Source organism: Cynoglossus semilaevis, chromosome 14, assembly GCF_000523025.1.
Source record: "Cynoglossus semilaevis isolate Cse_v1.0 chromosome 14, Cse_v1.0, whole genome shotgun sequence".
Classification (NCBI taxonomy): Eukaryota; Metazoa; Chordata; class Actinopteri; order Pleuronectiformes; family Cynoglossidae; genus Cynoglossus; species Cynoglossus semilaevis.
Genome location: NC_024320.1, coordinates 28,565,725 through 28,578,857, shown reverse-complemented (window position 1 = coordinate 28,578,857; position 13,133 = coordinate 28,565,725). Strand labels below are relative to the sequence as shown.

The 13,133-nt window shown below is 42.8% G+C and overlaps 1 protein-coding gene across 1 annotated transcript in view; it reads left to right on the top strand.

The window, feature by feature from the left end:
- Positions 1-2,705: 2,705 nt before the first annotated feature.
- Positions 2,706-13,133, top strand: part of LOC103390465 (anthrax toxin receptor 1-like) — a 16,291-nt gene continuing 5,863 nt past the window's right edge. The window contains exons 1-15 of the mRNA XM_008326333.3: positions 2,706-3,531; positions 5,003-5,074; positions 5,160-5,231; positions 5,323-5,404; positions 6,452-6,485; positions 6,602-6,681; positions 6,752-6,820; positions 6,969-7,049; positions 7,127-7,187; positions 7,295-7,393; positions 9,448-9,517; positions 11,341-11,419; positions 11,502-11,597; positions 12,004-12,045; positions 12,502-12,594. Coding sequence (XP_008324555.1) covers positions 3,374-3,531; positions 5,003-5,074; positions 5,160-5,231; positions 5,323-5,404; positions 6,452-6,485; positions 6,602-6,681; positions 6,752-6,820; positions 6,969-7,049; positions 7,127-7,187; positions 7,295-7,393; positions 9,448-9,517; positions 11,341-11,419; positions 11,502-11,597; positions 12,004-12,045; positions 12,502-12,594 — 1,188 coding nt within the window. The 5' untranslated portion in view covers positions 2,706-3,373. The remainder of the gene's footprint in view (positions 3,532-5,002; positions 5,075-5,159; positions 5,232-5,322; positions 5,405-6,451; positions 6,486-6,601; positions 6,682-6,751; positions 6,821-6,968; positions 7,050-7,126; positions 7,188-7,294; positions 7,394-9,447; positions 9,518-11,340; positions 11,420-11,501; positions 11,598-12,003; positions 12,046-12,501; positions 12,595-13,133) is intronic.

Genomic DNA, 13,133 nt, shown 5'->3' with positions numbered 1-13,133 from the left:
GCTGCTGTGGTATCTGCACAGGAGAGGGGAGAGAGAGAGGGAGGAAAAGAGGGAGAGAGAGAGAGAGAGACAGAGAGGAGAAGAGAGATGCACCTGTCCGTTGACCTCTGATAGTAGACATTTTAAGTCGTAAAACACTTTTTAATAGTCCAACAAACTATACGTATATCACGGACCTAATTATTTATTTATTATCTTTATTTTTTCACGTGGCTAAAGCAATAAAAGTAAAAACAAACAGACAAAAAAAGCTAACCAAGATGCTAACTAAGATGCTAACCGAAAATGTCTTCAACTAGCAGAATTGCTAAACTCCCGCCGACGGTTGGCAAAAACAAACGTGGAAGAAATATAGTAGTTGCACAATGGTGTGTATATATATATATAAACATATATATTAACATATATATATATAAAACTTAAGTAAGGATTATGGATAAAGCTTCAATATTTAACACAACAAAAAAAACAACAACATGTTTCTACTATTTTTGTCCTCGTGTTAGCGCTGTGGGTTTTTTTTTTTGTCCAAACATGCAGGATCACATGAATCGTTCACTCTTAACTGACCAGAGTTGTGAATTTACGCGTGAATGGTTTGTTTGTCCTAATATTTGTCCAGGTTTTAACCACAGTCGTCCTGTGATCGAGGAGCCTGAAAAAAGGTCAAAGCGTCAGAAGAAAAATAAACTAATCTTTGAATGCTTGTATTATCAACTCCACGATGATTTCACACAGTTGTACACACTATAAACTCATCCTAAAAAATTACTTATGATTTGTCCTATGTGTGTTTATTTACAAAAACAACCATATGATGCCACAAGAAACTGATTCTGGACCTGGCACAACACAACACCAGAAGGTTGTTGGGTCAATGCCAAGAAAAAAAAAACCCTCAGTTGTAAATGCAGAAATGATGAACAGACACTCACACTCACACACTGTAGTTTTAAAGAGAGCAGAGTGAATGTCAGGAATGAACCTCTGAGCCTCAGTTCTTCCCACAGACGTTTCTCAGTTCATCCAGTTTAAACCAGAAGAATTTGAACTGCAGCACGTTTCATTCTCTGCCCTTCAATTAAACCAAACCCCAAAGTGTCACTTTTCTCCTTTTAATATGAACTGGGTCATCCATATGAAGAGCAGCGAAGGCGGACTCTGCTGTTGTGCCAAGAAAGACCTGGTATCACCTGGTATCACCTGGTGTCACCTTTGTAGGAGGAGCAGTTTCAGGATCATGGTTTTCATTTTGTTAATGTCTGGATCCACTGATCTTATAAATGAAAATAAACTTCATTACAATAATAATATAAAGAAAAAAATCCTAGTTTGTCCTATTTTGTTTTAGTCAAACTTTTGAATTTTTTTGCAATTTTTTGGGTGAATTTTCAGCTCTTTTCCTGCTACTGCTAACGTGGCTAAACCTCATCTGTTGTTGTGTGACCGTATTTGTTTTATCAACAACAAATCTAACAATACTTTAAATTATCTGAGAATTAACAACAGCCTCCTCTTCTGTGATAGCTAATTATTAACTTTTAGCCTGAGTTATTAACGATTATAGTCAGACAGAGCAGTTAAATAACTGTTTAACTAAATCCAAACAACGTAAGGTAAAATTTAAAACGAGAATTAAACCTTTAAAAACTATTCCATCAAAAACTAGTAAACACTGATATTAAAGCCTGATACTGATTTGTTTGATTTGTGACAATTGAAATAAAACAAATCGATCGATGGAATGTTAGCTTTGGAAGGTAAAACTACAGGAACAGATTAGCGTTAGTGATTCACTGACAGCAGCAGTTCCAGTGATGAGTTCAATGACTCGCTCCCGCGCCAACTTTATAAACAGGAAACCCAGAATGGCTAACATCTCCGCAGCTACGGAGCACAAAGAATCTGGCAAGAAGAACCCACAGAAACTGTCACTGATGGAGACGAGCAGCAGCTGGAGGAAGAGCAGCCAACCGTCAGGGATGACCCAGAAAACCAGGAGAGTGGACGGAGCTGAAGAAACAGACCAGAAAAGACAGAAGAAAAAAAAACAACAAATGTTTAGTTTAATTTACAGTAATATATATACATATACATAAATATTCAGAACTATATTTAACTAAATATAATGATATTCTGGTTCCATTTATTCACAATCAACTACACGTTTTTTTTATTTTTTATAGCCACCTGCTGCCCCCTAGTGGAAAGGTGGAAAAGTTTTGCCTGTCGCTTTCCAATCAAAATAATAATTACAAAATTGTCCAATTTCACTTAATTAGACAATATTGCACATTAGATCAGATGATTTCTCACGGCACAGAGGTTGGGAATCACTGTGTTTTTTAATGTTGGCACAGAGGTTGGGAATCGCTGTGTTTTTTAATGTTGTATGTCGTGAGTTCAAATTAGAAATAAAGTCGCGGTTTTGTGATCCTATAAACAAAGGCCAGGTTTAAATAGAATTTTTAACGAATTAGTCTTTAATAAAATCTAACAAATGTATTTAACCAGAAAAAAACAAAACAAAACTCTGCAGATTAAAACAGCAGGGGGCAGCATACATAAAACTCCTGTTTGTTTTTACCCCCATTTGAAGATCATTCTTTGAGTGAATTAAATAATATAAACACAGAAGGTGACTGTACCGTGTGATTCCGTCCACCAATGAATGAACTGCATCAACTGAATAACAACAACAACAACAACAACAACAACAACAACAACAACACGTGACCATGTCAGTATTTCATCTTTTAAAGTTGCACATTTGAACCCTTGAGTAAAAAATGAGAGTTGACGTTGGTCGACTGTATGATGCACTAGTTTACCACTGGGTGGCGCTGATGGGTAAGGTGTGGAGAAGTAAAAGGGAAAACACTTCAAAGATGAAGAAAAGTTTCTGAAAAAACAAAACAAAACTAAACCAAAAAAAGGCCTGTGGTTCATTCATGAACAGGGATGAAAGTAAGAGTAAATCAAACACGAAGGTCGGGGTCGGCTTTGGTAACAAAGACTCACGGCAGCACGAGCTGGAATGATGGACTGGGGGAGGGGTGAGGGGGAGTGAGGGGGAGTGAGAGAGGAGCTGCAGACTCAGCTTCACTCCTCCTCTGCCAACAAACATCTGTAGCTCAGGAGATGGGACGCTGATCCAGAGGGAGGGAAGGAGAGAGAGAGGGAGAGGGAGGGGTGAGAGAGAGAGAGAGAGGGAGTGAGAGAGAGAGGGGGGAGAGCCGTCATGCCTGTGGTGGAGATCAGTCCACAGACGATGGCTGGTGCTGCCACTGTGTGGTGAAAGGGAAACATCGACAACAGGAGACGACGTCTGTCTAAGGTCCACTCTGAGACTCTGGGTCCTCAGTCTGGAGCCATGTCTCACGGCCGGAGCGGGCCGGTCCTGCTGGGTCTGGAGGTGGTCCCGCTGATGCTGGTCATCCTGGCGTGTGGAGCTGCAGGACAGATGAGTGACCAGAGGGACGCCGGCTCGTCCTGCTACGGGGGCTTCGACCTCTACTTCGTCCTGGACAAGTGAGTGCTTTGAGACGACGGTCCGGGGGAAACCGGGCGCGGAGGAGGTCACTGAGTGATGAGCGAGGGTTGAGTGAAGCCAGGTCAGAGGTCATGGGGGTCAGGAGGTCAGTGCGGTGGACGGACGTTTCTGTGAGAGTTTTTGTGTCGTATGAATTTTCACAGAGTTGAGGAAAGTTTTCACTTCAGACTGTGAAGGTCAGGGTCAGACTGGAGCTGAGTTTAGTTTAGTTTGGTTTAGTTTAGTTTAGTTTAGTTTAGTTTAGTTTAGTTTAGTTTAGTTTAGTTTAGTTTAGTTTAGTTTAGTTTAGTTTCAGAGGAGTCAGAAAAGAAAAGCCGTTGTTGTGAGAAGAAGAAAAGTGGAAGGAACTATTTCCTGGACAGAGCAGCGGCCGATGGACCGACGCAGTGGAACTGTTGCCAGGTACCTCTCCTGATTGGCTGGACAAACGGTGACCTGAACCAGGGTTTGTTTATGTGTCAGGGCTGTGGAGGAGGTCGACTCCGAGTCAGGCTGACGGTGTGATCACTTCACTGCAGCTGGGTCGCTTCAACGCTGCAAACACACGCACGGCAATCATGAAAATGAGAGTGTGTGTGTGTGTCTGTGTGTGTATGTGATGAAACACTCCACAGGGAACTGTGTTTGTCTTCACTGCAGCCACACACACACACACACACACAGACACACACACGCCCCGCTGCTCCAGTCTGCAGAACCCTTTCTCCATCAGAGCCAGATGTTCCAGAGATTCAGATTTTATTTTCTTGGCCTCGTCTGCACACGGACTGAGAACGAAGGAGAGGAAGAAGAAGAACGAGGGAAGAGGAGGAAGAGGAGGAGGAGGAGGAGGAGGAGTTCCTGCTGCACCACCTTTGGTTCTCGTGAAGAGATGAGACGGAGTTGACAAGAACACATGAAGGAGACGTTCTGAGGAGAGGTGGAGGAGCAGAGCAGAGTGTCAGTGTGAACCACAGTTGTTGAAAATGGACAGGTTTTTCCTTTGACTTCAAGGTGAAAAGAATCGGTTCCTGGTCCTGTTCCTGGTCCTGGTCCAGGTCGGTTCCTCTGGTTCTGGTTCAGTTTGTTCCTTGAGGTCCTGGTCGGTTCCTCTGGTTCTGGTTCAGTCTTTGTTGGTTTCAATCCTGAAAATCCTGTGAAAAACAGTGACATCTTCAAACTTCAGACTTTTAAACTGGATATAATTTATTTTTTTATGTGACAGTTTAATGAATGTGGAGGAGGACGAGTTCTGTTCGGTTCCGTTCGGTTCCAGCCTGTTATAATTTACTGACAGCTGCAGATATCTTTATTTTTATATGATTTTTTTTAAGTATTTATTTATATTTATAATATATTTCACTAAGTTTACTGTGACTTAAAAAATACAATCATTCTTATTTTTGGTCATTTTTGATTTTCTGTTTTTTTCCCTGTAAATCCGTCCTCTTTTCTCCATCTGCTCGTCAGGTCTGGCAGCGTCCAAAACTACTGGAACGAGATTTACTACTTTGTCGACCACTTGGCTCACAAGTTCATCAGGTGGGTCCAAACAGAGGCACGTGGACCGGGGGGGGGACGGACGGACGGACGTCTGGTCCTAACACCTGTCTTCTGTTTTCTCCAGTCCTCAGCTGCGGATGTCTTTCATCGTCTTTTCCACAGAGGGACGGACTCTGATGCCATTAACAGAAGACAGGTGGCGCCGACACCGCCTCCAACACGTGTGTCTACATCGTTTTTATTAGCGGTAAAAATAAAACGACTTTTGTTTTTGGCTGATGATTCAGAGAGAGGATTCGATCGGGACTGGAGGAGCTGCGGATGGTGCAGCCCGGAGGAGACACCTTCATGGACAAGGGTTTCCAGAGAGTAAGAGTCGCTCCGATCCACAGGCAAAATAATTATATCGAGGGGCGTCCGATATTAACTTTTTGACGATACGCCGATATCGTCCAAACACTTGATTTCCGATTCTGATATCAACCGATACCCATATAGTGTGGCAGTGGTGCCCTGGTGGTTAAGGAAGTGAAGTGCAGCCTGCTCACTAAGGTGTTTCTCAAATATTTTTTAATATCGTCCAAACACTTGATTTCCGATTGATATCAACCGATACCCATATAGCGGGGCAGTGGTGCCCTGGTGGTTATGGAAGTGAAGTGCAGCCTGCTCACTAAGGTGTTTCTCAAATATTTTTTACCATGCTCCCCCTAGGGGACAGAAGTTTTTTTACTTCCACATTCCTCCCCCAAATTAAAATACTACTGAGTGCCTGGTAATATTTATTAATTTATACCTACAAACCACTGTATGAGTTGCTGCCACCTAGTGACTGGAGGCGTGTTTATCGCTCACGTGTTAGGAAGGAGTTAACATTCACGGGTACGGGAGAGGGAGTGAGGAGGAAAACTCCTTCATAACGCATGAACACAGAACATTATGAACGACAGACAAGCCTCTAGTCACTAGAGGGCAGCATTGCAGCTCATTTTATTGATCTCCTTTAATCATCAGTGGATTGTATGGAGGTGACGGGAACTCATACAGTGGTTTGAACAGAAAAACAAATCAATATTTACAGGCGCTCAATAGTATTTTAATTCTGTCCTCTAGGTGGCGCATGGTGGAAAAATATTGAAAAACACTGTTTAATTCTGTCCTCTAGGTGGCGCATGGCGGAAAAATATTGAAAAACACTGTTTTAACCCATCACCTTAGCACCTGAGCATTCGAAAAACACTGTCCACCACTGCCCCGCTATACTGGTATCGGTTGATATCGGAATCGGAAATTAAGTGTTTGGACGATATCGGATATTAGCAAAAAGTTAATATTGGTCACGTAAATATATGTTACATATCGTACAGACCGGATGAAGCCGAAGTTTGATTTTCTCAAACGTCTCTCCTCTTTAAGGCCAGCGAGCAGATCTACTACGGCACTGGACACGGTGAGTGGGAACTGTTTGATCCGTTCATCGGAACCGACTGAGGAACCAGGCTGGAGAACCGTCCAAATCCTCTTTAGCTCAGTGGAAAAATCTTCTCCTTCTTCTCTGACGTCCAGGTTTTCGAACAGCGAGCGTCATCATCGGCCTGACGGACGGGGAGCTGAGGGAGAACCAGTTCGACCTGGCCCAGAGGGAGGTGAGAGGAACGTTCTGGACTCTTACAAAAATGATCTTTTTCAAACTGTCGCTCTGTGATACCACTGTAGGCCAGCAGAGCCCGCCAGCTGGGGGCCACGGTCTACTGCGTGGGGGTGAAGGACTTCAATGAGACGCAGGTACGACAGCATCGACTCCTGCACCTTTTCCTTCTCCTCCATCTTGGTTCCTTCTCTCCCTCCTCCTCCTCTCTTCACTCCTCCCTGATGCCTCCTCCTCCGTAGCTCTGTCGTCACCTCCTTTCCTCGACTCCTTCCTCCTCCGCAGCTGTCAACCATTGCAGACAGTCAGGATCACGTCTTCCCCGTCAACGATGGGTTCGAGGCCCTGCAGGGCATCATCGACTCGGTACCAGTGACACACCACGTACCGTGTACTACAAACACCAGTACCAGTGGAGTGACTGAACTCTGCGTTCTCCACAGATCCTGAAGAGATCCTGCATCGAGATCCTGGCCGTAGAACCGTCCAGTATCTGCGAAGGAGGTAAAAACCAACCAGGGAGTCAAAATGTGGGGCAGATCCCGGTCACGGGACCGCGGACCACGGACCGGTGGACCAGTGGACTCCTCTGACGTCACTGTTCTCTTCAGAGTCTTTCCAGGTCGTGGTCAAAGGAAACGGTTTCCTCCACGCCAGAGATGAACAGAAGGTTCTGTGCAGCTTCCGCATCAACGACACGGTGACGATAAGTGAGTGATTTCAGGAGGAATGAAGGAGACTCCTCCTCTTCCTCCTCCTCCTCCTCCTCCTCCTTTTTCTTCTTTTTCCTCCTATTTCCTTTTTATGCCTTCTCTCCTCCTTCCTCCGACTCTTCTCCTTCCTCTTCATCATCTTCTTCGCTCTTTTCTCTGTCTCCTCTTCCTCCTCTCGTCCTTCTACTGTCTGTTCTTATCTCTTTCTTTTTTTCTTTTTTTTGTCTTTTGTCCAAGCGTTGAGAGAAAACACATGCTAGCCGTCCCCTCACTTATAAATAAACACACTGGTATTTGTTGACTCATGTATTTTAGTTTCAAAATATTTATAACCTTTTTTATAAACTCCTGACACCAACAATATAATCATCAACCAGCACAAACAATCAATAATTCAAGAATAAAAATAATTTAATTTCATCTAAAGTTTTACAAACTGCACCTTTAAAATGAAATGTTTCATCAAAATAATCTTAAATTATGACAAAAAAAACCCCAACAAATTTCTACCTTCTTCTTTTTTTTCGGCTTTGTCCCTTTTTTTTCAGTAGTTGCTACAGCAAATGATTGCTCCATCTGTAACATTCTTCTATGACCTCATTCCTGATTCTGTCCATTCTTTGGTCATTCAAAAGTTTTTGAAAAATGTTGGTTAAAATCTTTGAAAAAAAATGTTTTCATATTTCAAAATATTTTTTGAAAATTTTTTTGAAAATTTTTTTGAAAAATGTTTTTGAAAAGTTTTTTGAAAAATTTTTTTTGTTTAAATTTTTTTTTTTTAAAATTTGTGGTCCATATTGCCTTGTTCTCTGCAACTTCTACTCTGACTCCAACCATCTGCATTTCCTCCCTCACTGCATCCATGAATCTCCTCTTTGTCTCCTACCTCGTAGCTCTAACATTCTTCTACCAATGTATCCACTGTCCCTCCTCTGCACATGTCCAAACCATCTCAATCTGGCTTCTCTGTCTTTTTCTCCAAACCTTCCTGTCTGTGTTGTCCCTCTAATGACCTCATTCCTGAGTCTGTCCATTCTTTGGTCATTCAATACTGGTCAGTTTTTGAAACATTTTGAAAAACGTTTCTTGAAAAAATTTGTTTTGAAAAATTTTTTTTTTGTAAAAGGTTTTTTGAAAAGAAAATTTTTGAAAAATTCTTTTTTGAAAATTTTTTTTTCAACTTTTTTCAGGAGTTGCTACATCTGTATGCTGGTCAGCTGTAGGTGCGAATTCGCATTTAAAAAAAAAAAAACCTCAACAGCATTAGCCTTAGCATTAGCCTGGAGTACGAGAGAGAGAGAGAGAGAGAGAAAGCAGCAGGAGTTTTGATGTGTCTTTCAGCAGCTATTTATATCATTAAACCACGTTTATTTTGGCCAGACAAACAGGGGACTGGGGGAAAGGGCGGGCGTTGAAGCGCCACATTGTGGCTCACAGTGATTTAATAGCCCTATCGCCCCCCCCCCACCTCCTCCTCCCCGTCGTCCCCAGCTGGTATAAAGCTCAGCTCAGATGAACGGAGAAGAATGTGGATCTCATCAGAGATGAGTCCTGTCTTTGCACTCAGAAATATTACACAATAAAACCACAGAGAAATATTCCTCTGCCTCATTTTCCACTGACCCCAAATCCTGGTGGTGGGTTTTTTTATTTTTTTTTTAATTGAATTCCATGAAGTTTCTGAGCTGGTAGAAGAAGTCGACTTTAACCCTTCACTAACGATGAGCTAATCCACGGGTGTCAAACTCATTCTGGTTAAGGCGCTTCATACGGCCTAATTATGAAGGCAAGTGGGCCGGACCAGTACAAGCATAACATAATTACCTTAAGTAATTATTAGTAATTAAAATTAATTATATAATTAATTAACAAAACGTCACAAACATGTAGTCATTTTTTTAAAGCATGCAAAATTTAAAAATTCACCAAATGGGCCAGATGAAACCCCCCGGTGAGCCGGTTTTGGCCCACGGGCCATATGTTTGACACCCCTGACCTAACCTGTCATTTACACCTTAATTAACGATGTCAAATGTCAAATGTATCCACAGTGAAACGGCCTCTGGCGGTGAGAGACACCTATCTCCTGTGTCCGGCTCCTGTTCTGGAAAAAGAAGGAACGTAAGTACGAAAAAAGACGAAATGTAAGTAAGAAAAGAGACGAAACGTAAGGAAGAAAAAAGATGAAACGTAAAAAAAAAAGAGGGAACGTAAGTAAGAAAAATGAGGGAACGTAAGTAAGAAAAGAGACAAATTGTAAGGAAGAAAAAATAGAGAAAATAAGTAAGAAAAAAGATGAAACGTAAGAAAAAAAGAGGGAATGTAAGTAAGAAAAATGAGGGAACGTAAGTAAGAAAAAAGAGTGAACGTAAGTAAGAAAAGAGAGGGAACGTAAGTAAGAAAAATGAGGGAACGTAAGTAAGAAAAATCAGGGAACGTAAGTAAGAAAAGAGAGGGAACGTAAGTAAGAAAAGAGAGGGAACTGAGTAAGAAAAAAGAGGGAACGTAAGTAAGAAAAATGAGGGAACGTAAGTAAGAAAAATCAGGGAACGTAAGTAAGAAAAGAGAGGGAACGTAAGTAAGAAAAATGAGGGAACGTAAGTAAGAAAAAAGAGTGAACGTAAGTAAGAAAAGAGAGGGAACGTAAGTAAGAAAAGAGAGGGAACGTAAGTAAGAAAAAAGAGGGAACGTAAGTAAGAAAAAAGAGGGAACGTAAGTAAGAAAAAAGAGGGAATATAAATAAGAAAAAAGACAAAATGTAAGTAAGAAAAAAGAAGGAACGTAAGTAAGAAAAAAGAGGGAAAAAAAAAAAGAAAAAAAAAAAAAGAAAAAAAAAAAAAAAAAAAGAAAAAATGTAAGAAAGAAAAAAGAGGGAACGTAAGTAAGAAAAGAGAGGGAACGTAAGTAACCCAGGATGATTTTTTTCATCTTTGGCTACGATGGAAAACCTATTCTCACGACAGTGAATGCGTTGGTGTGTATTTTGTCAGACGTTACTGGCTGATAATCACAGTCGAGCAGAGGTCGGAGGAGAAGACTTTTTATTTTTGTTGAATGCTGAATCCAGAATCGGTTCTCAGGACGTTTTCAAGTCCTTTTGAGACGTTTGTTCTTTGTTATTCTGGAAATAAACTGCAGATGCTGAGAAAAAAAAAGAAAAAAAGAAAAACCCAAGAAGGTCAGACGGATTCGTGCCGTGAAAGTCCACATAATAATCTGGGTTTAATGGAAAAAATGCGTGGCCTTGAGGAACGATCTGAACCGAGGATCAGTTCTGGTTTTTCATCCTCGTGTTCAGACTTCGAGGCTAAAGGTATTCTGGGAAAAGAAGATCGAGCGTCTTAGGACCTGTTAACGTCAACAGCCCTTCACCGACGGCCGATGGACGTCTTTAATGACGTACAACAGAAACCCACAGTACAGTACAGTCCAGTCCAGTACAGTCCAGAACGGTTCGGTCCAGTCCAGTACAGTCCAGTACGGTTCGGCCCAGTCCAGTCCAGTCCAGTCCAGTCCAGTACAGTCCAGTACGGTTCGGCCCAGTCCAGTCCAGTCCAGTCCAGTCCTCATTATGATCCGACATCCCTGTGGTTTTATCATTTTCGTTTTGTTTTACGTTCAAATACATTTTACATGACATGAGCAGTGATTGCCAACTGGTGGCCCGCGGGCCAAATATGGCCAGCCGGACCATCCAATCTGGCCCACCACTAAATTTTTAAAGTGCATTTCTAAATCGAGGACAAAATTTTCTGTATAAAAAAATTGAAAAAAACAAAAATTCTTGATACCCCCCTGCAGTACCCCAACAACCACCCTAGGGGGTTGTAGACTTGATGTAGACCTCTGGTGTCTTGTAATCCAAAAATCCACATTTGTTTTTGTAGTAAAAAAAAAAAAGTCTTCAGTCTTAAATGGCTGCTGTTCTCTTCCACGTCCTGCAGGTCGGCGACTCTCCACGTCAGCCTGAACAACGGCCTGAGCTTCATATCCAGCTCAGTCACGATAACTGCCATCACCTGTGTGAGTATCACGTACACCTGGTACCAGTACTACACCGACGTCATCTTCTACCACTGGGTTGAACTTTGACCTCTGGTTCCAGTCCGACGGGACGTTTGTGGCCGTGGCGCTGCTCATCCTGCTGCTGCTGCTCGCCATCATTCTGCTCTGGTGGTTCTGGCCTCTGTGTTGCACCGTGGTACGGCGGCCATCTTTGAATCTTAGCTAACATCAACACGAACGTGTCCCAGTCCAGGGTTCGGCCTCTACGGCTTCAGTTAAAAAACGTCCACAACGAGATGTGACCCAATTCGCCTCTTCCATATTCAGCCCACAAACACAGTCTACTTCTGCTGTGAAGGCTAATGTCCACTAGGTGGAGTCCAACATGTGGGACAAAGTTTCTTTTAACCGTCGTATGAATATTTCTGGTTCTTGCGGCCAATTGCGGTGTCTGTCGTTAAACTGATTGGTTAAAGGATTAGGTCGCCGCCGTGGGCAGAGGATTGGTTAAAGGATTAGGTCGCCGCCGCGGGCAGAGTCCGGATTCTGACTGGGACACGCCCCCTGTTGGATTTGTTTCTCACTACAGTTTTTGTTCGCAGGTCATTTACGAGCCTCCTCCTCCTGTGATAGAAGACGACTCTGTGAGTTCATTTGTTGGCTTTATTTACCTTTTGTTATCAAACGCTTGGGCGCCCCCTAGTGGATGTCCAGCTCACACTTTGACCATTGTTGATTTACAACAGCTGTCTCAAACTCAAGCATGCACCCCCCCAAAAAACATTTTTTTTGCAGTCTAATTGAAATTTTATTTCTAAAATGATTTATGTTAATCAAACTACATTTTTATTTTATTAGTTTTTATTATTAAAATTTCAAGAAATATGTCTTTCTAGTTCTAATATTAGTAATAGAAAAAAAAAAATCCAAAAACTCAGCAGCCAAACTACACCATTAGTGACATCTACTGCGGCCGTTTGTGGAAGGTTCGCGGACCACATGTGGCCTGCGAGCCAGTAGTTTGAGAGCCCCGATTTACAGTGACTTGACAAACACTTGACTCCAGCTTTGTTCTCTTTGTTCTTCATCCTCTCTCTCAGGAGGATGAAGATGGTTTCCCTAAGAAGAAATGGCCGACGGTCGACGCCTCCTACTACGGAGGGCGCGGCGTTGGAGGCATCAAAAGAATGGAGGTAAAAGTTCTTGGTCAGGTCTGTAGTCGGTCTGTAGTCGGTCATAAATCTGTGGATCAGTGGAACTCAGACAAAGGGCGGGAAGCAACTGAAAAATTGCTGAGCTTGCATGTCTTAGCTGGAGGAGACTGAGTCACGACGGCGTTCGCACTTTGTTCTGAGAGCCAGGCGAAGACAAGACCAGGACATCTGGTCAGAGGACGGGGTTTAACGCCAGCTCTGGACTCTGTTAGCGTGGGAATCACGCAACGCTCCGCGGCCGTCGTCTTTGATTCTCCTTCGAGTCCCGGAAGGAGACGGAATGTGCAACGTCGAGCAGTGAGTCGAGGAGTTTTGTTGTTTTTACAACCTTTGACCCCAGAGAAGGAGAACGTCATCAGTAGGTCAACGGGAACCACATGTGCCGAGTGTTTGGAAGCACCTGAGGGTCCAGACGGACAGAGGAGACCCTGGGCCGTGCCTGGAGGCGGAGCCTCCGGTCTGTGCTGGGAGATCGACTTCTCCGGCTCCAAACAGAGCAGGGGGAAGAAAGCACAGAC